This window comes from Echeneis naucrates, chromosome 2, assembly GCF_900963305.1.
Source record: "Echeneis naucrates chromosome 2, fEcheNa1.1, whole genome shotgun sequence".
Lineage (NCBI taxonomy): Eukaryota > Metazoa > Chordata > Actinopteri > Carangiformes > Echeneidae > Echeneis > Echeneis naucrates.
This window is the reverse complement of record NC_042512.1, coordinates 14,519,685-14,543,574: the sequence shown is the minus strand read 5'-3', so window position 1 is coordinate 14,543,574 and position 23,890 is coordinate 14,519,685. Positions and strand designations below refer to the sequence as shown.

General features: G+C 40.3%; 2 protein-coding genes and 2 long non-coding RNA genes across 7 annotated transcripts in view; 2 read left to right on the top strand and 2 right to left on the bottom strand.

Moving 5' to 3' along the window:
* Positions 1–2,161: 2,161 nt before the first annotated feature.
* LOC115055580 (uncharacterized) lies at positions 2,162–2,779 on the bottom strand. Its single transcript, XR_003841698.1, has 2 exons — positions 2,669–2,779; positions 2,162–2,595 (listed from the first exon to the last, which is right to left on the bottom strand). It is a non-coding gene; the product is annotated as an uncharacterized LOC115055580 (long non-coding RNA).
* A 4,504-nt stretch (positions 2,780–7,283) lies between these two features.
* ptger2a (prostaglandin E receptor 2a (subtype EP2)) lies at positions 7,284–18,181 on the bottom strand. Of its 2 annotated transcripts, none has more exons than XM_029520655.1 (3): positions 17,558–18,181; positions 15,994–16,885; positions 7,284–10,706 (listed from the first exon to the last, which is right to left on the bottom strand). In XM_029520655.1, exons 2-3 carry the CDS (start codon positions 16,879–16,881, stop codon positions 10,419–10,421), a joined length of 1,176 nt encoding a protein of 391 aa, XP_029376515.1. In that variant the 5' UTR covers positions 16,882–16,885; positions 17,558–18,181; the 3' UTR covers positions 7,284–10,418. The 2 variants fall into 2 exon arrangements, with proteins under 2 accessions (XP_029376515.1, XP_029376524.1); XM_029520664.1 differs by lacking the exon at positions 7,284–10,706 and adding an exon at positions 11,895–14,478.
* LOC115055155 (uncharacterized) lies at positions 10,527–17,871 on the top strand. Its single transcript, XR_003841662.1, has 3 exons — positions 10,527–10,661; positions 13,603–13,763; positions 16,530–17,871. It is a non-coding gene; the product is annotated as an uncharacterized LOC115055155 (long non-coding RNA).
* A 2,921-nt stretch (positions 18,182–21,102) lies between the features above and the next one.
* nid2a (nidogen 2a (osteonidogen)) overlaps positions 21,103–23,890 on the top strand; it is a 29,417-nt gene continuing 26,629 nt past the window's right edge. For 2 of the 3 annotated variants that reach the window (XM_029515823.1, XM_029515807.1), the window contains exons 1-3: positions 21,103–21,361; positions 21,981–22,166; positions 22,358–22,474. In XM_029515823.1, the coding sequence (XP_029371683.1) occupies positions 21,155–21,361; positions 21,981–22,166; positions 22,358–22,474 (510 nt within the window). In that variant the 5' untranslated portion in view covers positions 21,103–21,154. Of the gene's footprint in view, positions 21,362–21,980; positions 22,167–22,257; positions 22,475–23,890 lie in introns of all 3 variants that reach the window. The other variant, XM_029515815.1, reaches the window with a different exon arrangement.

Below are 23,890 nucleotides of genomic sequence, written 5' to 3'. Positions count from 1 at the left end.
CACTTCAGGATGTCCTGCTGCAGTTGTTCAAGATATATTTATTGATCACAGAAGAAAATAACTTGTAGATTGTTGGGAATCATTTGGCAAACTGCTGCAAATCTGGCATCGTCTCCATCATAACATAATCGTGTGTGTGTGTGTGTGTGTGTGTGTGTGTGTGTGTTGCTGCAGTTCTTGTTTTACAGTATCAGAGGCAGCAAATTATCACAGATGTGATCACCTCAATCATACAGCAGTGAATTCAGTCTCAGGTTGTTGTTGGTGGTTTCTTTTTTTTTCTTTTTTTTTTTTTTTGAAGCTTCTGCTTTTGTAATCAAGTGTGTAATTGTTGCCTCAAGGGACCCATGGTTTCAAACTATGTCGTTTATATTGGCTGAACCAGGAAGGGTGAGTCTGCTCTTATTGAACAAGTCACCACATGGAGGTTGGTGCTCTGCCCTGTTGGAAATCCCTGCTGGATCTACTGTATCTGTCAAACATTAACTCTAACAAAATGGGGATTAGTTTGTGGACAGAAGTGAAAGATGCTTCTTCCCAGAAACGAAGGCCTGCAGTGAAAGGACAGCATGTTTTCTGATGCAATGTGTCAAACACCAGCCTTCTTATTTGCATTCATCAAACCATGTTCTTTCCCGAAGCCGATTGTAATTTGAGCTCTTGAGACATAATCTTTTGATTTATTGAGGAGGGAAATCGTATCTTTCATGAACACAAAGCCTGACTTAATCAACAGAATCTACATGGTGGATTTAAGGAAGAAATCTGATTAGGCTAATCGATCTACTCGAGTTCAGAAGAAGGGATTCTTCTGGATTTCACCGGCAAACCAGCAGCAAGAAACAAACTGAACTATCAATTAAATTGCTTCCTTCAAAATAAGATTTCAAAAGAAAGAAAAATCAAACTCATGGTAGAAAACATCATTTAGATAACCACTTAAGATGGAAAAAGAAAAATGTAAAAGTAATTGAAGCTAAAAATCGTTCACACAAGTGTGTAATATTTTTTTCATTTATTAAAGTTTCATTATAGTGCAGCAAACAGTGTGGGATTGACAGGTCAAAATGCAGTTAAAAATGTCTCAACCAAATGTCTACATTACGCCAGGAAGTAGTTAGACACGCACACACACACACACGCACACCAATCACTATCCCCAACGGGGGGTCATTGACATAATGCTTTCTTTACCCCCTACCCTAACTATGAATCAGCACAACCTTAATCCTAATCCTGACCAACCATGCCGTCATATTTGTGGCCAGGAAGAGCGGAGCGTGGGAATATGGCCACATTTCAGGGAGATTATCTCAGACTAATTCCCAGATCTTTGTGGTTCTTATTTAATTCAGTTGGGATCTCCTATGAAACTGGATTTTTTTTATTATTTTTTTTTTATTATTATTATTATCATTATTGTGGTTTTGACCTGAACTCATTTTTGAAGAAACGTCTTAAAAATGTACGACAGATGCTGTGAGGGAAGTTCTTATTCATGTCATGTGTCAGTAATGACACTTCAATAGAAATGTCACCATCAGTGACAGCGCCATCAGATTATGAGCTGCCACTTTAAAGACAACAGGAATTTGGACATCAGCCAAATTGGTTTCTTGTGGAACAAACCATATTTGGAGAAGGTGGAGCTCAGGAGTGGGATCTGTTCTGTTTATGCATAGTCGACTTTATGGTCCATTTTCCTATAAATGGGACCGAGATTATAAAAAAAAAAAAAAAAAAAGATCATGTTATATTGGAGAGCACTTCAAACAAGACACTGAAGCAATAAACATTTACTGAGCTAATAAATCAAGTGAGAGGTAGGTCACCCCATGACAAATCAAAATATTCCACAGCTGACTGATATTTCAATATGGTAACCTGATGTCACGACCTGAGTTCAGGCGTCTTGCGATGTTGGTGGTCGACTGCTTGGCTGATGGGATCAATGAGTGTTGTCCGGAGCTCTGTGGCTTAACTAATCTTCAATCCTTCGATGGCTTGTTTTGGGATCGAGAGATTGGAAATCAATAGCATCCATTCAGCTTCAGTGTAGCCTCAAAAACTTCAGCAGGGAGACCACAGCAGCGTGTGTGCCATCAAACTCAGGAGAAAGTCTTTCCTGTCTGACTGTAGATCATGAAATTCATGCATGCCAGGGATTTTTTTTTTTTTTTTTTTTTCTTTCTTCAGGAAAATGTGAATTTAGATGCTAATAAAGCAGGTTGGGTTTGGCTCTGTGGAGCAGCAGAAACTACCTGTTTGACTCGTTTCTGTGCGATTTCACCATCGTCTACTAACATATCAGTTTCTTATGACTTGTCATGACAGAGTTCTGTGTTTGTTCATCTGAGGGGCAACTCACACCCAGGTTTACAAGAATGTACACCGACTGAAAGGGTTGTGAGTTGCACGGGATTCTTTAGAGGTTGTGTGTCTGTTTTCTGATAAAAAGATGCTGGCAGGACTCCAGCAGTATAAACACATCTTACCTGAGTTAACTGGCCGGCAGATACAATACTGAAACAGCTCACCTTTCATGCATGAGCTCAGGAAAAGGGCTACCGTTGATTTTTGGAATCTAGAATGGAGCTAAAGCCAAAGTTAAGAAATGTACAAAAACAATAATATTGTTTATTTTATTATTTAAATATTTTTTACTCACCCAAGTATAATTTGCAAATGCTCAGTTTTTCCTGTCTAAAGTTTATCCAACTCTCAGTATCGCATTCAGTTTTGCTTCCCTGATTGCTCTTTGTGTGGGCGAAAGCCAAACCTCTCCACTGCCTGTTTGTTTAAAAAAAAAAAAAAAAAAACCCTGACATTTCATTTTAGCTGTGACATTGAGCAACAACATAGCAGATTATCAAAGTGATGAAACCACAAAACTAGTTGCAATAGAAGAGATTGAGGCGTAAAGGCATTTTAAATGAAGATCAGCTGGAATAAGTTTGAATGAAATGTCATATTTAAGGAGTTGAGATGGTAAATGCATAAATCTGCACATATTTAACAAATACAACTCAAACATTGTGTGATTTATCTTTATTATTTTTGTTTTTGTTGTGAATACATCCGCAAGAAGGGAGGACCCCCAGTTATCAAACTCATTCGTGTGTAAGCGTACATTTAGTTTTACATAAGCATGCCTGAATAACCTGAGGAATAGACCATATCTGTTGTCTGACTTTGTCGTGTTGTGATATTTCTACCGTATGTTCGGAAAAAAGAAAAAGACAAAACAAGTCTAGACCACTGTCTTTTTGCCCTGTCAACTTTCAAACACAAACTTTGCCAGTTTTTGTGGACTCACATCACATGAAGCTGAACAGATGTATCCTGGAGGTGGGGACACAAACTCGTCTCTAAAATTCCTTGCTGTAAATAGCACCTACAGCTGCAAACGCCCTCCCCTTTGTTGCACCTGAAATACAAGCTGAAGGTCGTGTCAAACTGTCAGTTGTTTTAATATGAAGGTAAACACATGACGCACAACCGGCTCCTGTCTGTCAAACCAAACCACTTTCCCCCACCATTTTAGATTTCTCTGAATTGTACTTTACCATGTACACTCTCCCCCACACGGACAAGATGGAGCTTCCTATTTTTATTTACGGATACGTCTGATGGATGTCATGTGTTAACTGTTTTTACATGCCCATAAAATATCAGGACTGTAAATTCTGATGTTACCACTTTTGGCTGACTCTCAGGATGCGAAATCAAGACTTGGCTGCAGTGTGGCTTTGTTTCTATTATTAACCTCACAAGGTGTCCAGAGACTGTTTGTCAGCGCTGTGTGTCATAGTGGACATTTCTAAGTTGGGAAATCCTCCCTCTGTTTTTTTTTTTTTTTTCCTGTACAGTCTGACCAAAGGGAAAATCTCTCATCAACTCATCTAACCTCATGTGTCATTAAATAAGCCATGAGATGAGTTGATGTGACAGTGAGAGTGCCTGAGAACTGTTATGGCTTGTCAAGGAAGTGGTTTATTTGGTGGGGGGAGGGGGTTATCGTTATATACCGTCAACATACTTCTCCTGTCTGATTCATACGTTGGATTTTGCAACAGTGACTTCAACAGGAATTTAACTAAATGTGGGTGGATGGGGAAATTGTTGTTCCCAAGATTTCTTTTAAATATCATTTCCTGTCACTCCGTTATTCTCAAAGGTCATAGGTGAAGGTTGTGAGTATATTACTGTGCTGTAATGGCAGACAATATTTTTGCACCTTAACAGCAGGGAAAAATACAGATGTCAGTAAAGTAAGACTTCAATTTGATGGAGCCATATGTGAAATCAGGGCCGTGAATTTACTGTTTTGTTTTTTTTTTGTTTTGTTTTTTTTTTTACTTTGTTTTATACAGGTTATTTAAATTTGCCTTCTTTCTCCGAGTCTGAAGCGAAAAAGGAATAAAATATATCTCAATACCCAAATTAATGTAAACGCAGTAGGGTTTGTTTGAAGCAGCTGAGAATTATGGGAGTTTTTTGTAAGAGGAGAGGTTGTAAAGAGTTATTGCTCCAAGAGCTGTGGGGTGTAGAGTTTATTTGTTGTCTTTATAACAGTTTAACAGCAGAGTCTTGATACGTTTATTAGGTCTTGGGTGATGACAGCGAAACACTTAATTCCAATATGTGGACTCCTGTGAACTGTCATCGGGAAGATATTTCAGCCGACAGGGCGGGGGCTGAAATTTTTCTCTGTAAGCTGTTCAAATGTTTGTATGTGAAAGTCCCAGGAGATCAGCAGTTTTTCTCGGTTTTTAAATCACCTCACCTGGCAATTATTCCAAGGCGAAGTCCCTGAGATCATGCTTCATTTCATTTTGATGTCCAGTATGGAGATTGGATGTTGGATTGGATGGCCCTGTTAACCTTTAACTCTTTGTTCATGTCACTTTATTTTTATTTAACTTAAATTATCCAGATTATTGGAGCCATATCTTCCAGGCTCACTGTACACTTCAAGATGCTGCGAATGGCATAGAATCCAAAATAAACTGAGCTCCAGGGCTCCTGTCTGACCTGTCCAGGCTGGGAGTGTTTTTCTCTACGATCGCTGCATATCGACACAAATGAGGTAAGACATTTCAAAAATGCTAATTTTAAAAACTGTTAATGACTGCAAAACACGTAATCTCCATTTAGATCAGTGGCAGAAAAACAAATTTAAGTTCAAATAAATCATCTCCTTCGTCCTCCCACCACCCCTGTTGTTTCCCCCAGGTCGTGTTGATACTGGAGCTGCAGGGACGCTGCAAGTTCCAGGCTGAAGGATACCGACTGCTCCCATTTCCAGAAGCTCAGCGCTGTGAGTTTTCCCAGTGGCATCAGCCACAGCTCATGCATTGCCCTTCTGCAGTAATTGGACCTGTTAAACTTGATATTTCTTCATCAGCAGCTTGAATCTGCAAACCTCACCCCTAATGGTGGTTTGAAAATGATGCGTGAACAAGAAAAAACTGCATTTATCCAGCAAGCAATCTCATCCTCAGCAAGCTTAGGATGAATCAGAAAACCTCTCTGGACGAGACTGTTGTTTTGGTTGTCACGGTCTCAGGTCCACACCCTTCAAAGAAGGATGAGTAGCAGCCTGAGTTTCACACAGCTAGTCTGTGATTTTGCACAGAAATTTTTGATTAATTTCATATTTAGTTAATTGTATAATAGTTGAAGTCTCCCAGAAATTGAACAAGGAGGAACTCAATAGAACAATTCAAATGATGCATCGATCGTATGCCTTGACCTATCTGAGATGCTCAGTGTCTATATTATTATTAAGGGCCTAGACTTTACCCTTGAAAATGTCTTCATGTCATTTCATGGACTATAGTCAGTCCAGTTAATCTCCCCTTCTTACTGAAGTCACATCAAAGTCATGTATATCACACATCATTTGATTACACTTTGACAGGAATGTAATTTCCCTCAATAATTATCCATAATTCACTGAACATCCTGCTTTCAGTCTCTGGGACTCACCGATAAACAATTACGCACAGACATTGGATTCACATCAGCCCTAACCAAGTTAATGCCACATAATTGATTTGTTGATTAATTAACTCTGTCTGGTTAATTGGATCATCTGTTCTCATCTTGAGTTGTGATTAGATCAGAGGAAGGAAGGAGCTAACGTGTGTGTGTGTTTGAAAATAAGCAGTTTGATTTTCCAGTAACATAGAGCTACCCACATACACCAACAGTTTCCATCTTTATATTTGACACACTGACATTCAAACCTCAAATGATTAAAACGAACGATAAGGATGAATTAAATGCCATCCGTTTCTGTTTCAGTACAAGTATTGTGAATTTTCTGAAGTGGCCCACTGTTCTGGGAAACTTCCAGTAAAAAAAAAAAAAATACCGATTGCCAACAAAGAAACAATAATGAGTGTTAAAGAGTGTTATCTTATTTTTAATCTGCTGGCAACAGGTAATTTTCTAGGGGTCAAAGGTTCAGAGAAACTTTGAAGGGAAGTGATCAAGTCAGAACAGGCAGCAGCCTCTGAGATATTTTATGTTAATGCAGATGTTCAGAGAGGCAGTTAGAGCTGTGACAAGACAGGAGCGGCTGTAATATTCCTGCTATCAAGGACACGGGTCTGTGACTGCAGGTCTATATTCCTCTTGGTAATAAATGTTAGTATCGCTCTTTCACATCCATCTCAGGTGCTTATCACCTGTGAGAAGATGAACATCCTGCATCTGAGACACATAACCATTCAAACCTCCAGCCAATTTACAGCCCAGGGTTTGAACCCAGAACCTACACTGCTAACTAATGCTACCATGCCGCCTTGCATTCAATTCAAAATGCTTAATCTAGTAAATGCAGTTTTGTCTCAAACAACACATTAATGTCTTTCATTTCAATTTACAATTAAGGACGTTGCCCTTTTTAAAATAAAAGGAATACTAGTATTAAACACCACTTACCCATTCTTTTTACTCTTGATAAGAGGTCATAGATACCAAGATGAAACAATATTTATAGAGATGCACAGTAGGAGTTCCTTTCTCTTTTTTGTGTGTGCAATGATTTGAAATTGATTTTAGTATAAAAAAAATTATCAGGCAGAATGCAAAAGAAAAATAAAGTCTGTGTATGATAATAAGCACAAATACAAATATATATATATATATATATATATAGTAAAACAAATAATTTATACTATTCAATTTAAGAGTGAAAATAATAGAGATAAAAAGACTAGACAGAAAGAATAAAGCAGCACACCCAAGGTAACCAGCAGATTGAAATAAAGCTATTTATTTCTTTAGTTTGAGAAAGTGGAGAGTGACGAGATCATGTCCTGCGAAGGCATCAAACCCGCAGCGCTGCAGTAACAACTAGCTGACCCATTAAACTCAGTTTTATAGCCTCCAAAGCGCATTTAAACAACTTGTTAATGTACTTCCAGCGGTTGTGTTGTTAGTCACGTCCAAGTTAAACCCACAACTGTTCTGCTCTTTTCCATTTGAAAATCAAAACGTCGACATAATGACGAAACGCCAAAACCAAATGCACATTACTGCTGGAATTCATTTGCATTTAGTGTTTGTATTGTGTTGACGCATATTCAACTCTGCTCCAAAGGTAAACAAAGGTAAACAGTAAGCTTTTGAATTGAGCCCCATCCGTTTATTTCCATAAATAATTCCCTATATTAATTTGCCGATGCTCACATTTTGTTAATGACCAGCATGCAGCATAAAATCTGAGAAATGTGCTGCGTAGAACCACAGCAACCTGAATATAGCAAATATCGAAGGACACGCACATACACACAACTGTATTCTCCACATCTGGAGCCCATCCACCTCTTGCGCGTGTGCGTGTGTGTTGGAAGCAGGTCAGGAAGAATATTTGGTGGATGAGATGTTTATTTATTTACACAAGCCATAATAACACACACACACACGTGCTCAGTGCATTCAGTTTCATGTACAGTACTTTATAATCACATAGCACAGACATCCAGATAGGTGGCAGTTTGGAAACATTGTGTTTCTCTGTCACACACACACATAATTTTGTAAGGGCATATCTAGGAACCTCCATATTTTCAAAAAATACATTCACACTCTCACAGAAAAAGACAATAACAAGAAAGTGCAACAGGAAAAAGCAGTTAACACACCAGCTAAACATCCACAGGAAGCAGCGTGTCCGTGGTTAACGTAGAACATTTTGATGCTGAGTTAAAACCACCAACAGGCTGAGGAAGGCAGTAAACCACTGCTCTCACAACACAATAGCTAAACACCGTCTTCAGCTGACACACGCATACACACCACAAACACTTGACAGCAAAGACTCACAACCATAATGTTTACCTGACCTCACACAATTCTTACATCCTATAAAATGGCAGATAGTTGAGAACTTGTGGGTAGATTTCCTCACGTTTTCTCACACACACACACTAATCGGATTTATACTGAACTCCTGCTGTTACGTAATTCCAAGTGTTTTTCTTTTTGACCCGAGATGCCTGGAAAATCTTTAGTAGCTTATTTTGTTGCCAGACACTTAAGCTCAGTTTGAAGTGATGTTTTAGTTATTTCCCATGGTGTTGTGAAATTTAGCCCAGCAGGAATCCATCATGTGCTAGATTTTACTCCGCTTTCATGCTGACTGAAAGTTATCAGTGGATTTCCATTTTCTGGGGATGAGTCTGTGTTTCAATTATCATCTTGAGGATCAATTGATTGTAATCATGACATCCTCCAGGGACAATTGAGGGGAAAGTCACTTGTGGTATAAAAACGATTCCCTGGAATGGCATATGTAAGAAAAATTTTTGTTTTTTTTCCAAAACTGAAGCAGTTCAAATGACACTTCACTAAGAAAGTGTTTTCTTAAGGACTTCGAGGCAGTGTGAGTGAGAAATATGCCTCCCATGAGGAAACAAAGCAGGATACAGGAAGCAAAAATACAAAGTTCTTCAGACTTTAGTCCCACAGTGACGTAGCTGCTAACTGAAAACTGATTTTGTGGCATAGATTGAAAACAAACAAGTATGTTTTTTAAAGAGTAACAGATGGCATGATATACAGTCAGATGTCCTTTTTGTTTCGGACTCATAGCTAAAACTCGCAGATGGTGATGCCACAGTCCTGCAGTAAATCCTCCTCCCTGTCAGTGAAGCTGCTTTACAGATGTGCTGATTTAAAGTCACGTTCATTCTCGGAGGCTGCAGAATTGTGATGCTGTTTGATTGTATTGACTGAATATTAAATCCAAACTTTAAGGGAGGTATTACTGCACCATGAAAGGTATCACGATGAACTGCCAACAGTTTTTATTTATATATTTTTTTTCATGGTATGGTACCATGTCATGGTATTCCAGCGAGAGAGGAGCTAAACAAAAAAATAAAATTAAATAATAAAAAAAATCCTTGGGGCAGATTTAATATATTTTCATTTAGGAATTGAAAGTCAGTATGTAGAGAATCTTTTTCTGATTACGTAGACGATTCCAAGCGTGTTATTTTGTCATTAACGGAGGTAGCTACTGTTCTTTAAACAAAACAACAAAAAGTACTATTATTTGTTGTGATGATTTGTTTAGTAGGTCAAAAGCGCTACATTTAGAGCAAGACTGTGAGAATATTTACCTGCGTTTAGTACAAGAGGCAGTGTGTTGAAGTCAAGAAGTAAATGCCATCTCACCATGAAATATTATAATATACGCTACATACTGAACATGTACAGACAAATGAAATGATGCCACTCCCTGAGTGAAGTTCAGTCTGTCCTGTATGCAAATGACTCTCAAGGCTTCTTGCCTTTTGACCTTTCCAGCAAGGATCTGGCATGAACACAAGAGAAGATTACCAAAGCAGGCAGGGGTTAAAGTCAGAGATTGAGAAGCTAAGATAATATTCTCAGGATGACCAAATGCAGTGTCTTTATCTGCAGATGTATCATGTCTGGGTCATATCTCCTTCTGCTTCAGGCATGTTACCTTTTTTCTGGTCATTTGTGAGCTTGAATTGGTGGATCCCACCTTCTAATAACCTGTATCTGTTTCTGCTTATTGAACCTTACACGGCTCCCACACAATGTTTAATAAATGTTTGTTGAACGCATGGCTGACTGCAAGTCATTGTTTTCCCTCACAAGAAATACAAGCAGCAAAGAAGGCAAATTATATATGTATTCAAAATGCATAAAATGGTTTGAGGTGGATGGGAACGGATGGTAAATGGCACGAGGCAGCCACAAGCCACCAAAACTGGTCCGACATGCTTATCAGATAAACAGAAAGGGTTATTATGCCTTTGGCAACACCCATGAAAGCGCTGAACTTTTTTGTGACCACAAAGGAAAAATGAGCTTTAAATCATGTCCAATAAATATGAATATAAATAAGAATTTAAAATATACTATGATGGTCATAAAGTTTCCGCAGAGGGAAAATGCTCTGTGTACTCCTGCGTGAGGTGAGACAGAGCTATGTTGGCTGAGTTCTCCTTCACTATTGATGTCTTAAACAGGGAACCCCTGGAAATTTCCATGGAGGCCCGGCAGAGCGATCCCCAGATGAAGTGCAGCACGCTGGGGGAGAGGAGGATGAAGACCCAAGGGTCGATGATGGAGTTGACGGAGATGAAGCGCAAGGCAATCAAGTCCATGGGGTGAGACTCCTTACGCAAACCAATGGAGTTAATGTACACTCGGATCTGCAATGAACAGAGAGGCATAGTTTTAGTGGAGACGGCAGACAAGGTTGTGCAAACATTCATCTTTGTTTGCCAAACCATACTTTCCTTGTGGTCTTGTAGCAAAAGTCCAAGACCAAGTTTTTAACCTGTCATCGTATTTTAAATTAATCTTTAATCTGAAGCTCAGAGTCAAAACCACAACAGAAACAAACCATTGTCCATTTCTAGACCTGCATCACCGATGCAGACCCTAGATCCCAAGACTGGGATTTGCATTGTCTATGAGATTGAGATTGTGTACTTTGGCAATTAGTCTCAATGTGTTGACTCTTGTTAGGTCAATGTAGTTTTGCCACGATATCTCGATTTGAATGTCTTCCATGTTAAAAGCACAATCATGCATCCCAACACACACAGGATGTTTGCAGAGTGAGGAGTAATTGAAAGAGGCTATTGAGGTGCCCTCAGCATAATTTTGTTTGCGTTTCAGACAAACTGCTGAGGCAAACACCAGGAGCCTATAAATGTTTGAGTAGGTGTGTGCGTTTTATGGTTTGTTGAATGTCTGCCAATCAGTCCTTCCTCAGACTAAACTGAGATTCCCATGCTGATATCCTGCTGACATGTTGACACAAGTATTCTCTGTTAATTAAGTTTTATTTGGAATTAAGGACTCAGTTTTTTATAATTTTGCTGTATTTGAACCATTTGTTATTGCACTTGGTATGTAATTTTACAGTAATGTCGAAGAAACATGACATTTGTATTTACTTTAAACAACATGCTACCTGCAGATAGATATGCTGGTGATGTTTGGTTTTTATTTTTTGTGGTGGTGAAACTCCTTGATCTTTTTAAATGACAATGGTTTGTGATAACAGCTGTTCACATTTCAGACCACTGAGGCCAAGAATGAGTAGCAGACCCTTCCGATTAGTTTGTCCTCTGCGGTCAAACTCAAATCAGCTACTGGAGTGAGCGTCTCAAAGGAGAAGCAGTAAAAGTCCTGAGCTGATGACCGTGAGGTTGGGAACCAGTCTTAATACAATCCATGGAAGCTATGACTGGTTCACCGGGCTATAAATTCCTGCTGCTGTTCTCTCCAGGGATCAGAGAGGAACAATATCTAGTTAAATGGGAAAGGAGGAACGACCTTGGAACTTTTTAAAAACTCATATTATTTACTTTTCATTCACTTGTCTGGTATTTTACATTCTTTCAGTTTTTTTTTTTTTTTTCTCCACCTGTGCCTTCCACCTATTCTTGTCTGTCTTTTTCCCTCCCAATGTGACACACTTTGGTTTTGAACTCCGTCCTCTGTCCTCCGCTTGAAAGCTTCTCGTCTTGACTGACTCAGGTTTATTGATTACTGTAAAAGCAGCCCGGCTTCCTGAGATGGCAATGGCTGTGGCAAAACTGACGCCAGCTTCAGGAGACCAATTTCCTGTTGTCCTTTCGCTGAACTGTTGCCATGACGTCTAATTGGTTATTCTGTAATCCCCGCCAACTCCACATCCGCAAAACATTATTTGCTTAATAAAAGCTGATGCTAATGTGAAAAAAAAGGTGTCAAATCCACACGTCAACAGATTTTTATCAGCCAATGTGTCAGAAAATGACTAGAAACACTAAAATAAGTGAGATGTGATGTATGTAGAACAGCTCCAAAGAACCGCCGTACTCATGTTAAATAAAACCATATGAGCTCATTAGTATGATTACTGACAGGCCTCGCCATGTGTGCGAGGCCAAAACAGGGGATGCCAAGGGTCTTGTTTTTGTGAGGACCGATTTATGAGGGTTTTTTTTTTTTTTTTTTTTTTTTCCTCCCGCCAACTAGAGCCCTGAAATCTGACTCATACTGTGAGCCTCCTTCAGCTATCCCAGCATCAACAGGAAGTTCAATAAAAGTGTTAACATGAGGTGTTCATGAGGGTTCAAGGTTCAGACAGATGCATGCGCTGGACCCACAAACTTTTATTTCCTGTACAATTAATCCTGAGTTTGCTGTTTGCCCCATTTCATATTATCATCTTTGGTTCAACCTCAGCCTGACCTTTGATACCAGTCCATACATCTGTCTTTCTCCCCTTTCTCAGTGCAATATGGCCTTTTAAATTTTTTATTCTATATTAGATAGCTGCTGCTATATCACACACACAATGCAGCATCAGCCCAGTGTCATACTGGCAGAAAAATGTAATATGATATTGTGTGGTTTTGTATGATATCCTGTCCTCTGACAGGGGTATCAGATATCAAGTTGGCCACCCGTGAGTGTGTTACATAATGCTCAAAATAAATAATGCGATTGCATGCTTGATTAATTTGTTTTGAATGACATTTGCTTTCTGACCACAGGCTCACCCAGACTACACAAAAACCATTTCAATTTCATTTGAAGTTGTTGTGACACGCTCGTCTGCTATGTCCTGCTCCTAACACAACAATCATTCATTCAGCTGGCTCATGATGGGTTGCAGAATTTGTCCTTACATTTCCATCTGACAAAACACACTTTTTTAAAATAAATTTATTCTGATGCAATTTCAATTTTGGACACTCTCTTTGCAAGAAGGTTCTGGATTCAGACCTCAGGCCTTTCTGTGTGCAGCTTGCGTGTTCACTGTCGTACTGCAGCTTAGGTTAATTGCTAGATCTAAATTAGGAGTGTGTCTGTTATGTGTCTGTCATATATGTGATTTAATTTAAACCTCCAGGCAATCAACTTTTCAGGTTGAATGTGTTTAGAATTTCTGTCCTAAAAATAGTATCTATATCAAAGACACAGGAGAACTTATGTTGCCCTTGAGGCTGGATGCTCATTGAAAAGAGACCAGATTCCCCTCAGTATCATGACTGACTGAGTGCTCTGGATGAAATATGCTAAGAGGTTTTCTCCATCTCTCTGCAGGGCAACAAATGGAAATGTCTGCCGACAGGTTAATGTGGCCATTCTCTGGAGATATGAAGAGAGGAGACTGAGACACGTCAGCCTGTATTAGACATGAAATTCATGTTGGGCCGACCTGTGTGATATGACGAAAGGTCCTGTCGACTGTCAGCGGATATCTGGTAAGACTAATGAAAACGACCTCACACATACAGATGAACAGTGAGCGATTTGAAAGATAATCGGTAGATGCTGTGATTCTCCACCAAATGCTGCAACTCTGTCAGAGGGAATCAACCCCTGCTGGTAATTTTGGGCTTTTTAATGAAATTGGAATTGATCTCAATTTTGGATGAGTGTATTTTTCCACTTTTCAAAGCGGAGTCGTAATTATGACTTAATATTCTTAAAGCTCTGTCTAAATTGGCACGTAGCAAAATGCACGTTCCTGAAAGCAGTAGTCTGCATTTCAAATGCTACATTTAATGGCTGTGATGTGACCGACTGTAGTTATACATTGCATGTTGTGAGAGGCTTTCCCACCACAACCACTCGACACAGTTTGAGCTTTGCGTTCTTCCCACCATGCACAGACAAAATGAGCATCATCTCTCCCTCTTTGTCACAGATGCAGGTAGTTCTAAGATCTTAGAAGAAGGCACTTACATTAAACCCTCAATGGAGCGTTTAACAACAAGGATTTCAGTTTGACTTAAATATTTATTTGGCCTTTGGGACTGTGCTGGTGAAATGGAAGAGGAGAGACAGTGTGGTTCAGCCATGCTCCTCTTCTCTGTGCTTGTCTCCCAATGACCCCTTGAGGGAAAACTGATCTCTGTGTCCTTCAGTCTGCAGCTGGTACAGTGTACAGAACAGGAATGCTGAATAAACCATCACCTTTGAATACACAAATACAAACAGCATGGTGCTTTTCAAAAGATCGTATTTAAAATACAAATTTACAACAATAGTATTTTTTTCCTTAGGTCGATTTAAAAAGTATTGTCTGGGGAACTAGTTTCAATCTGAATTTTCATGCTTATTAATTTATAACCTTACCTCAATAATTAGATTCAGAATGTGTAATGTTGTGAATTGTTGAGAATGCTGCTTTAACTTTACTTTTATTAGATATAAAATCCTGGTGCATAACGTGTCAAAACAGTTTTGTGAGAACACAGAGCTTCAAAAACAGTTTCTTTTATTACAACCCTCTATTGAGACGCAGCCACAAAATCCATTACTGCTGTCTGCAATAAAGTGCATGGCATCATATACTGCTGGGAAAGTTATTGATTGTCTGTTTGAAGTCCAAAGAGGCACTTTGAGAGCCAAGGTGGTTACAAACAGATTGTTCAGGAGTGTCACTGGGACCCTGATGTCTAATCATCAGACGATGAGTCATTTTCATCACACCTATTCTTTATTTTTTTCTTCATGTTCTCATTACGACCCAAATGGCTTTCTGATGACATCTGATTAAATCTTTATGTATATACTCATGTAAAATTATCCCGACAATAGTCCTTTAAGAATTAGTTGTGCTTTGATACTTGATACACCTGCGGCATCAAAAGAATCAGCTGAGGCTCCAGAGCAGCCCATAGTTTATTGTATTACTTATGAATAGCTGTATTGTGTATAGAGCGGCAGTTATTTAATCATGTGATTTAACACATTGTATATTCTGCTTCTGTCATGCAAACAAAAAGAAGAATATTCTACGATCGTTTCTACAAATTAGCTTACTGGTAATATGGATAATTATTTTCTCTACACAAATTTATATTCAGCCATATTTACTGGCTTTCCTCATGTTATGCAACATTTAAATGTGTGAAAGAAATATTGATGGATTATTTGGTTTTGTTGGTATTAGTTTTACTGATAATCTGCTGCAGTAATTTTATTACTGTATAGATATTAACAAAAGTAATCATTGAATTAATCTACTGCATTTTTTTTTTTTTTTTACCTTTTATGGAACCTAAATGTCATCAATTCCTGTAAGCCACATGTAATCAATGACCTCGCCCAAAATAGTCATTGAAACCCGATGTTATATTGATTTTGGGAGATAATACGTTGCAGCTGATCAAAGATGGTAAATAAGGTCATTTGAGTCTATGCAAGAAGGTCACGTTGAAAGTAAACCGATGGAGTTTTCGGTAGCGTGAGTGGGAAGAAATGGATCCCATCGGTCACTGAGGAAATGAGCTGAACTCTGTGCATCAGCGTGTGAAATATTTGTCCCACAGGACACCCTGAACCAAAGCATCATGGACCTTGAATCAATTTATGCGAGACTAATGACCAAGTGGCCCATCTAGCTAATTAACCCCCAAAAAAAGGGCAGTTAAATGATGGGGTCACCCCGTGTGTGTGCGTGTGTGTTATCTGCAGTGATCTTACCACAAGAGGCAGTGTGCAGATGATGAAGATGATGGTCATGAAGACCAGCAGGATGAGGTGTTCCACCTCCTCAGCCATGGACATGGCTCTGCGGTCATTGGTGGACCTTGTGGACGCCATCATCGAGCCGCCGTTCTTCTTCCGCCGCTGATACATCTTGAAGAGGTGGAACACCACCAAACCATTGCAGGCCACGATGGCCATCACCAGCACCAGCATGATGGTGGCGTACAGGTTGGCGTAGACCCGGTCTTCCGTCTCCACTGGGTTCATGTCAATGAAGCACCATGTGCCGGGGCAGTACTGTACATATTTCCCAAATCCAGCAAAAGGCAGGAGGCAGAATGACATACACAGCAGGAACAGCAACGGGATGGTGATGTAAGCACACTTCTTGGTGACATGCCTGCTGTACCGGTACGGGTATCCGATGGCGAAGCATCGCTCCAGTGCCATGGTGAAGAGCAGCGACAGAGTGGCCAAGCTGAAGAAGGTCATGCTTAGGCCAAAGTAGTAACACACGCTTTTGTTTTCAGACATCCCGATCATGGTGGTGTTGCTGGAGTAGGCCACCTGCACCAACGGGCTGATCAGGCAGGTGCCCAGCAGGTCAGTGACCACCAGCGAGGTGATGAGGATGTGGAACAGCTTCCGCCTCCCTGCACCCTTGGTCCTGGCTTCTCTGCACCGCCGGATCTCCAGGATCACCAGAGCAGCCACGTTGCCGAAGATGCCCGCGGCGAACATTGTGGCACTGATCAGCGGCGTGGTCGTGGAGTCGATGGTCCTCTTGTGGTGGCACGGATCGTCGTCTGAATTAGGGGTGGTGAGGAATTGATACATCTCCGGAGGTGAGGAAGTTTCGAAAAGGCTGCTGTTTGCAGCCATCCCTCTTCATCAGGAAGGAGAGAGCAGCAGTGAGATAAATCAATCAATCATTTGATCAGAAGAAACATTCCTAAATGTGGTAATTAGATTTTATTTATTTTATTTTATTTTTTGTCCTTTGACATAAACAGAAAGTCTGAATAAAGCCTGGGCCAGTCACAGACTCATTTTTCATGGAGTTTATGGAGCAGATGGCCAATAGATGACAAAACAGTTCCTAGATTACCGCATTTGTTAATTCTCTTGCATGTTGTGGGGAAGATTTACTTTGTTTAAATTGTTTTGGTTGCAGGAGCTGCTACCCATCAATTAGAGTCTGGGTGAGTGAAGGTCCGTTTCGGGGGAAGCAGCATCATGTCATGGAGATATTTACGGCTGCCCCTCATTCCACCTTCTGTTTTGACCTACTGTCAACAATAGTGGCTGTGCGACTGTCTGCAAGCCTTTTGTCTCATTTTCCTGATCCCGTGCAACATTTTCTGCAGAACATTTTGGCGTCAATAATGAAAAGAAACAGCTCATGAACTTTGCTCCAGATTTGGGTTTTGCGTTGTGAAACTAAAAGTACGGCCAGCTAACAAATGCAGAAGTCTGGGAGTGTTTCGATGACTTTCAACGGGCTCATATGTTCCACTTGTGTGACTGTGCTGTTTGCATGGGTGTGTAACTGCCTTACCTTCTCGTTGTGTCCAATGCCCGACGTGTCCAGGGCTCCAAATCCGCGAATCAGTCCAACAAACGGTGAAACCTGTGGCTGTCCGGCCTGATGAGTCCAGGTGTTGGATCTGTGCACAGCTGGATGCGACTCTTGTCTTCCTTGGTCTGAATGAATTAGAGCGCCTCTAAAGTCCATTTAGATTTCATGAAATTGAAACGTTGTGCGCGTTCTGTTAGGTGTCAGCAGCGTGCCGAGACATGTGAGAAGTTGTCAAAGCTGGATTGCAAACTTGGGAGGGGGAAAAAAAAAAAAAAGCCGCTGGATGGATGAAACTTCTACCGAATGAAAGAGCGAGCAGAGACGTCCAAAGGAATCAGTTCGGCCGTTTTCCAGCCAGACAGACAGAAAGTGAAATGATGAATGAGTTTCTCAGCGAAGCTCCGCTGAGTTAAATGTCACATCCGCGTTTCGGAAACGGTCCGCTACTCACCTCCGTTTACTGTCTCACCAAACCAAAAACAAAAAAGGTGTATTAAAAATGTTTCTATAGAAGCACAGAAAAGGTCCGGACCGGCTCTCTAAGTGCAGAAACGTCGGGTGTGGACGGCGCAGTGATGAAGCATGAATGGACCCCGGGTACATGGAGCGGGGCGGTGACGTCACGGGTACACCCTCCTCGCGCCTTACACGCCTTTATTTCAATTACTGCTTACAGCCCGAATCAATAATTTACACCATTTTGAAGCACATTTTATTTTATTTCTAATGTTTAACATGTTCTTTTAGGTCCTGAAGCTCAAATCTGTCTGTTTTATTCTGCCAAAGACATCAGTGAAGCACTTTGAGCTGCACTAACTTGCAGCAAACGTGTTATACAATAAGGTCAGTAAATATAGTATATAGTATATTCTCTCACTGGGAAACTTGTCCTGTAATTTGCTTCAGCAATAAATTGTTTGACCAATAAATTGATTCAGAGGTCATCCAGTTTTGAGTGAACATGGCTCAGTTGATTCTTTGGACAGTAATGTGAGACGCTCACATTGACATGAATTATGCAGCGCAAAGAGCGTGTTTATCCAGCAAAGCCAATTCATCACAATAAAATAAAAACAGACAAATGCCTTTGTTTATAAAGAAGCAGCAGAGCCACAGCCCTCAAAACATTTGAGACACTGGGGAGTTTGTCCAAAAATAACAGTGGGGGAAACTAAATCTTTCTTGAAATGCGGTGCGATATTTTGGGAATAGCATGCAGGTCAGTGTCCATGCATGTATGAATGTGTCAGGTTGGCTTTCCACCCACTCTCATCGATTTCAGGATCTGGATTTCCCGTTGGGATGAATGTGTTTAATAAAGTAATGTGTTACTTTACTTAATGAACCAGTGACTGATCCTTCATGTTCCCCCGTCTTAAAATTCAGCCTTGTTTTGGTTTTTGTATTTTTTAAGTGTTTTAAGTGTTTATCTGTGTGTGTGTGTGTGTGTGTATATATATATGGAATGATGCCATCAATTGTGAAAAAGCTTTCAAAAATGGCATAATGTCCTGAAATATTATCCTAACTCAATTCTTAGCCATTTCAAGAATAGAAAAAATGCCAAATAGGATCTTAAAGTGGGTCCTGACTGAGGCTGAAAGCCCCTAAATGATGGTGACACTTGAGTGCTTTTATTCAGGCCCATTAACCAATTAATAGTGATATTTTCCATTGTGCAATTCTTCCTCTCTGACTCACTCTCTCTTTTATGTAGTCACAGTTTTATCCTCTTCTCAACATTTCCTGCTGCATCACCTAAAAGTTTCATTTATAGTACAAGCATCATTGTAAAGATCAAACCAAATTCACAGCAATATATACAATGCAGGCCTGCATTGAACAACCTCACTCATCAGCTTCTGAAGATTATTTTTAGTTTCGTGCAGGTCTCCCAAGCACTCAAATCTTTCGTTTTTGTTGATCAATGTTTCCTTTTTCCTGAGCTCTGTATATGTCTTCTTGTGTAGAGGGAGTCGGTTTTATCTTTCTTGTGCAGTCAATATTATCTCTAAAAGCTGAAAGGGTGTGCACCTGAAGTGATCTTCATCATCTGCCTGCGTTTTATAAATAGAAACGATACATGTTATTGAATCCTTACTACAAATCCTTTGGTGTGCTCTGCTTGTAAAAAGCCTTTGTCAAGAGCTTAGTATCAGTTAAAGTGCTGACAAGGGCTGAATGTACTGTATTGTTAGTCTGTCTCTCCCTCACACACAAACACATGCACATATGAAAACAGATACACACACTCAATCCACAGAGAAGCTGCATTTCTGGTATTGGTGCTTCATATAAAAAAGTGTGTGTGTGTGTCCAGTCTGCTGCTGATCTCTGAATAATTGATGTTTATTGATTATGTTGAATATTTGATGTCACAAATGAAGCCGGCCAGTCAGCAACCTGTGCTTACACCAAGAGCAGCTGAAAAATTACAGTGGATAAAATATTTTTACACGTACAACTGAAATCAAAGCCTACTTTAAATCCTGAAAAACAAATAATAGAAAACCCATTTTGTTGTCACAATGTGAATTTCATCTCAGCCTTGACTTTGACTCCATCTACAGGTTTCTTTGGGTAAGTGCATTTCCTATTAAACAGCCCAGATTCTTCACTTTTATTCTTTGATGCAATGGAAGGCATTCAGTCTGTTGGTCTATATTTAATTATACATTAATGTCATGTGCATTTTGAAACGTACGATAATCTTTAGTGACAGGAAAGAAAGAAGGTGTATCAATGCAAATTTATTGTAAGTTTGTGGGGATGTGTTTTTGCTGTGGCTCTCCAAGCTGAGTTCCAAGTGCATCTTTTCTTTAAACATGTTTGAGAAAGCTTTTCCTTTGCCAAAAGAGGTTGTTAGGTGGCATTTGTTTTGTTAGTCGTCAATCTGAGTGATTACTGATTACTTATAAGATAGATCAAAATATCAGAAATGTTTTAAAGTAGAGCACAGTAAAAACATGTTGCAAGTTTGTGTTTTAATTATAATTACGTTGATCTAAGTGAGATAATTGGATCAGTCTCCGGTTAATAAGCTGCAATGTGCTGCAGTGAACTTTGAGGGGCGCACAACGTCAAGTATTTAAATGTGAGACTGAAATGAGGTAGGGGAACTAATGAATGTGAAGAGGAAGAGGAAGTCCAACACGGAATAATAGATGCTTGATAAATGATTCAAAGTGACATTTAACTATAGTAAGTGTTTTGTTTTGTTTTTTTTCTACTGAAATCCACGCAATTTCAATGAAATGCCGACTGATTGTCTGTCGGCGTGGAAGCGAAAAAAAAAAAAAGTAACAAAACGTGTGTTTTTCGTTGTTGTGAAATAGATAGTTACATCCGGATTAAAAATGCTCTATTTGTCTTTTCTCTAATAAAAGCCAGATGTTTCTCTGCAGCTCCGCAGCAGCCGTCACTCATCGCTCCTCTGGCCAATCAGAGCGCCCCTCAGCTCGCAGCTCCCGCCCTCCCTGTGTGCTATCGGAGCGTGTGTGCAGAGGAGGAGTGAGATCTCCTTCTTTCTGCTCCCTCTCTGGGTCCATCCGCACCTCTGTCCTCCTGAGCTCCACCATGGAGAGAGGGGCAATGCTGGCCGTGTGTCTGCTGAGCTGGAGCTGCAGTGTGTGTGTGGTGTCAGCCATCCAGAGGGCTGATCTCTTTCCCTATGGCACTTTAAGTGGAGATTTAATTCTGGCAGAGGGCGACGATGAAACCTCCAAAGTGCTGCCCCTGCCCAGACCCTTATACTTCTACAACTCCCTCTTCAAGCAGCTCTATGTAAGTACAAACCTCACTCATCTGCACTCACACGCTTTGGTTTGGTCTCACACTGGATTTCCTGACTGGGGACGGGGGATAATGATATTTGCAGCTGTTAGAAATTTCCCAAAGGAGCGATTGGTTTCATTTTAATCTGATGATTAACTCCTGTTATCAATGGACCGTGTTCACCCCCCCCCCCCCCCCCAAATCTGCAGCTGAAGGAGAAGTTAACACTAACTGTGAGTTAAGAAACAAAAGAGAGCCTGCAAAATAAAGATCTGAATTATGTTAAATACCAGATAAATTAAATGTGCAGTGGTCGTGTAGAGTAGTATTTTATACAAAATATAAAATATACACAATATAAAGACGGACCTCTGAGTGTCACTGTCATTATTCTCTGTTGTCCAATGTAACATGTGAGGAGTGTTTGTGAAGAAAATCAGCCTGGAGAGCAGCTCCTCCAGCAGGTTCCACTGGTTAATGAAGGAAGTCTAGAATTCATTATGTGGTTCCTGAGGTCCATGGGGGGGGGGTTCCAGCAATTTATGGGGGCATTTGGGTTCACGAGGAGTTTCCACGGGTGCTTGGATGCCTTTTGTCACTGTTAATCTGGGACTCCCTGTCTCTCCAGGTGGCCACCAACGGCATCATATCAGCCCAGGACCTGCCGATGGAAAAGCAATACGTTGACGATGGCTTCCCAACAGATTTCCCTGTCGTGGCCCCGTTCCTGGCTGACATTGACACCAGCGGGGGACAAGGACAGATTTACTACAGAGTCACAGAGACACCAAGCGTACTCAACAGAGTGGCCCAGGTCTGACACCAGATAAATCAATACCATCTGTTTGACTGCCACTTCATTATGAAAAATAATTAACAGATTTGGATTCTTCCTTTTTTTTCAGTTCTTCATCCATTAGTTCAATCCATTGCACACTCCAGCTTTTAGTTCTTTCTTCCCCCCTTCTTTCCCTCTGTCATTCATTCATTCATCTGCTCATCCAGGAAGTACACAGAGGGTTCCCAGATGCAAAGTTCACACCCACACATGCTGTGGTGGCAACATGGGAGAATGTGGCGGCGTATGAAGATCAGAATCCAAACTCTGGGCTTTTAAAAAAGGTACGTTCTCTGTCTATGCAGAATGAATGTGGTGATATAAATCAGCTTGTGGACCCCTTGATCGTCCCCATTATTGTGTTTTGTCTGTGAGACGCATTATCCCAAATTCCTGGAGGTTGTGCATCACTTGTAATCACCCTGGGGCGGGGGGTATATTTGTAATCCCCTAATCTGCCTCTTAACCTTTTGAGGAGGTCAGAGGTCATCTTTAAGGATCATTAAAGTTCCCCCTCCCTTCCCAACTTATTACCCCCCTGAGTTCACACACACAGGTACACAACGCACAGACAGGCCGGCACTTTTCATGTGTGCTGCTCTGTTCAGCATCACTAACTTCCTTGGTTGTTGGGAATTTACCAGCAAATAACTAGGTTTACTATTAAAATACACATCACTGCCAGAGCCGCCCCCTCCCACCTCTCAGGGACTTCTCTTAACTATTCTTTGTCCCACCACCATTTAGAGATAATAATGCTTTTAATTTCGTAAGTGCAGTTCCCATAATTTGTGGGCTTTGGGAAATGTAAACAGGAAGTATAATGTTGCTACAGAGTCAATAAGCCATGGACAACAACTTGATTCCCCTTTTTTGTGTACCCAAGTGTGCTGATTGGACTCCCTTGTACCAGGAGAAACCCTAAGAAAGAGCTGATTCTCAGCAGCTTTTTCTGGGAGATTTCTAATTTCTTTGGGGATTAATGGATGCTTATTCACAACGGACACCAGAGATAGTGACATATTTGGAAAATATAAGTCAGACTGAATCTAAAAATATATTCTCTGGAGTCTAAAAGTTGAAAACCACTCATGGGAAAGTAGTCTCAGGCTTAGCAGAGGAAGTGCCATTTTTCACACAAACTACAGCAACTGGGCATTAAACGTTTGGCAGCTAATGGCAGCTAAAATTAAATAAGTATTTTCTTGTTTTTATAACAATGGCATGCACCTGTTCTTTTCAACTGGGGCAATGTCACACTTTATTTTACATGTCTCTAATTTCCAAGGAATTTTCCTGGAAAAGACATATGTAATTTGTCTCTAATTATAGAGTAAGCAGGAAAAAACGCAAAGCTCCATTTAAACCCAGGTAAATATATATCTGTATATGAGACCCTTCCTGCTTGTAACATAAGCCTACTGTTAAAGATTTAGTGAAAAAGTGAGTTAGCCCCAGTGACATCACAATGACATCATTGGGGTTATTTTTCCTAAGAGCTCCCATGAGCCACAGAAGAAACTAAACCAGGGATTTTACAGGCTGAGTTGAACTACTCATGTTACAAAATTCAAACCAACCAAAATCTGTCTAATTGGAAGTGCAACCAATAAACACTCTGTGTGTTTTTTCTTATAATTATAACCAAATCTCGTCGAAGCTTTCCCAGGAAATAATTAAGAAATGACAGACCTGTTAAA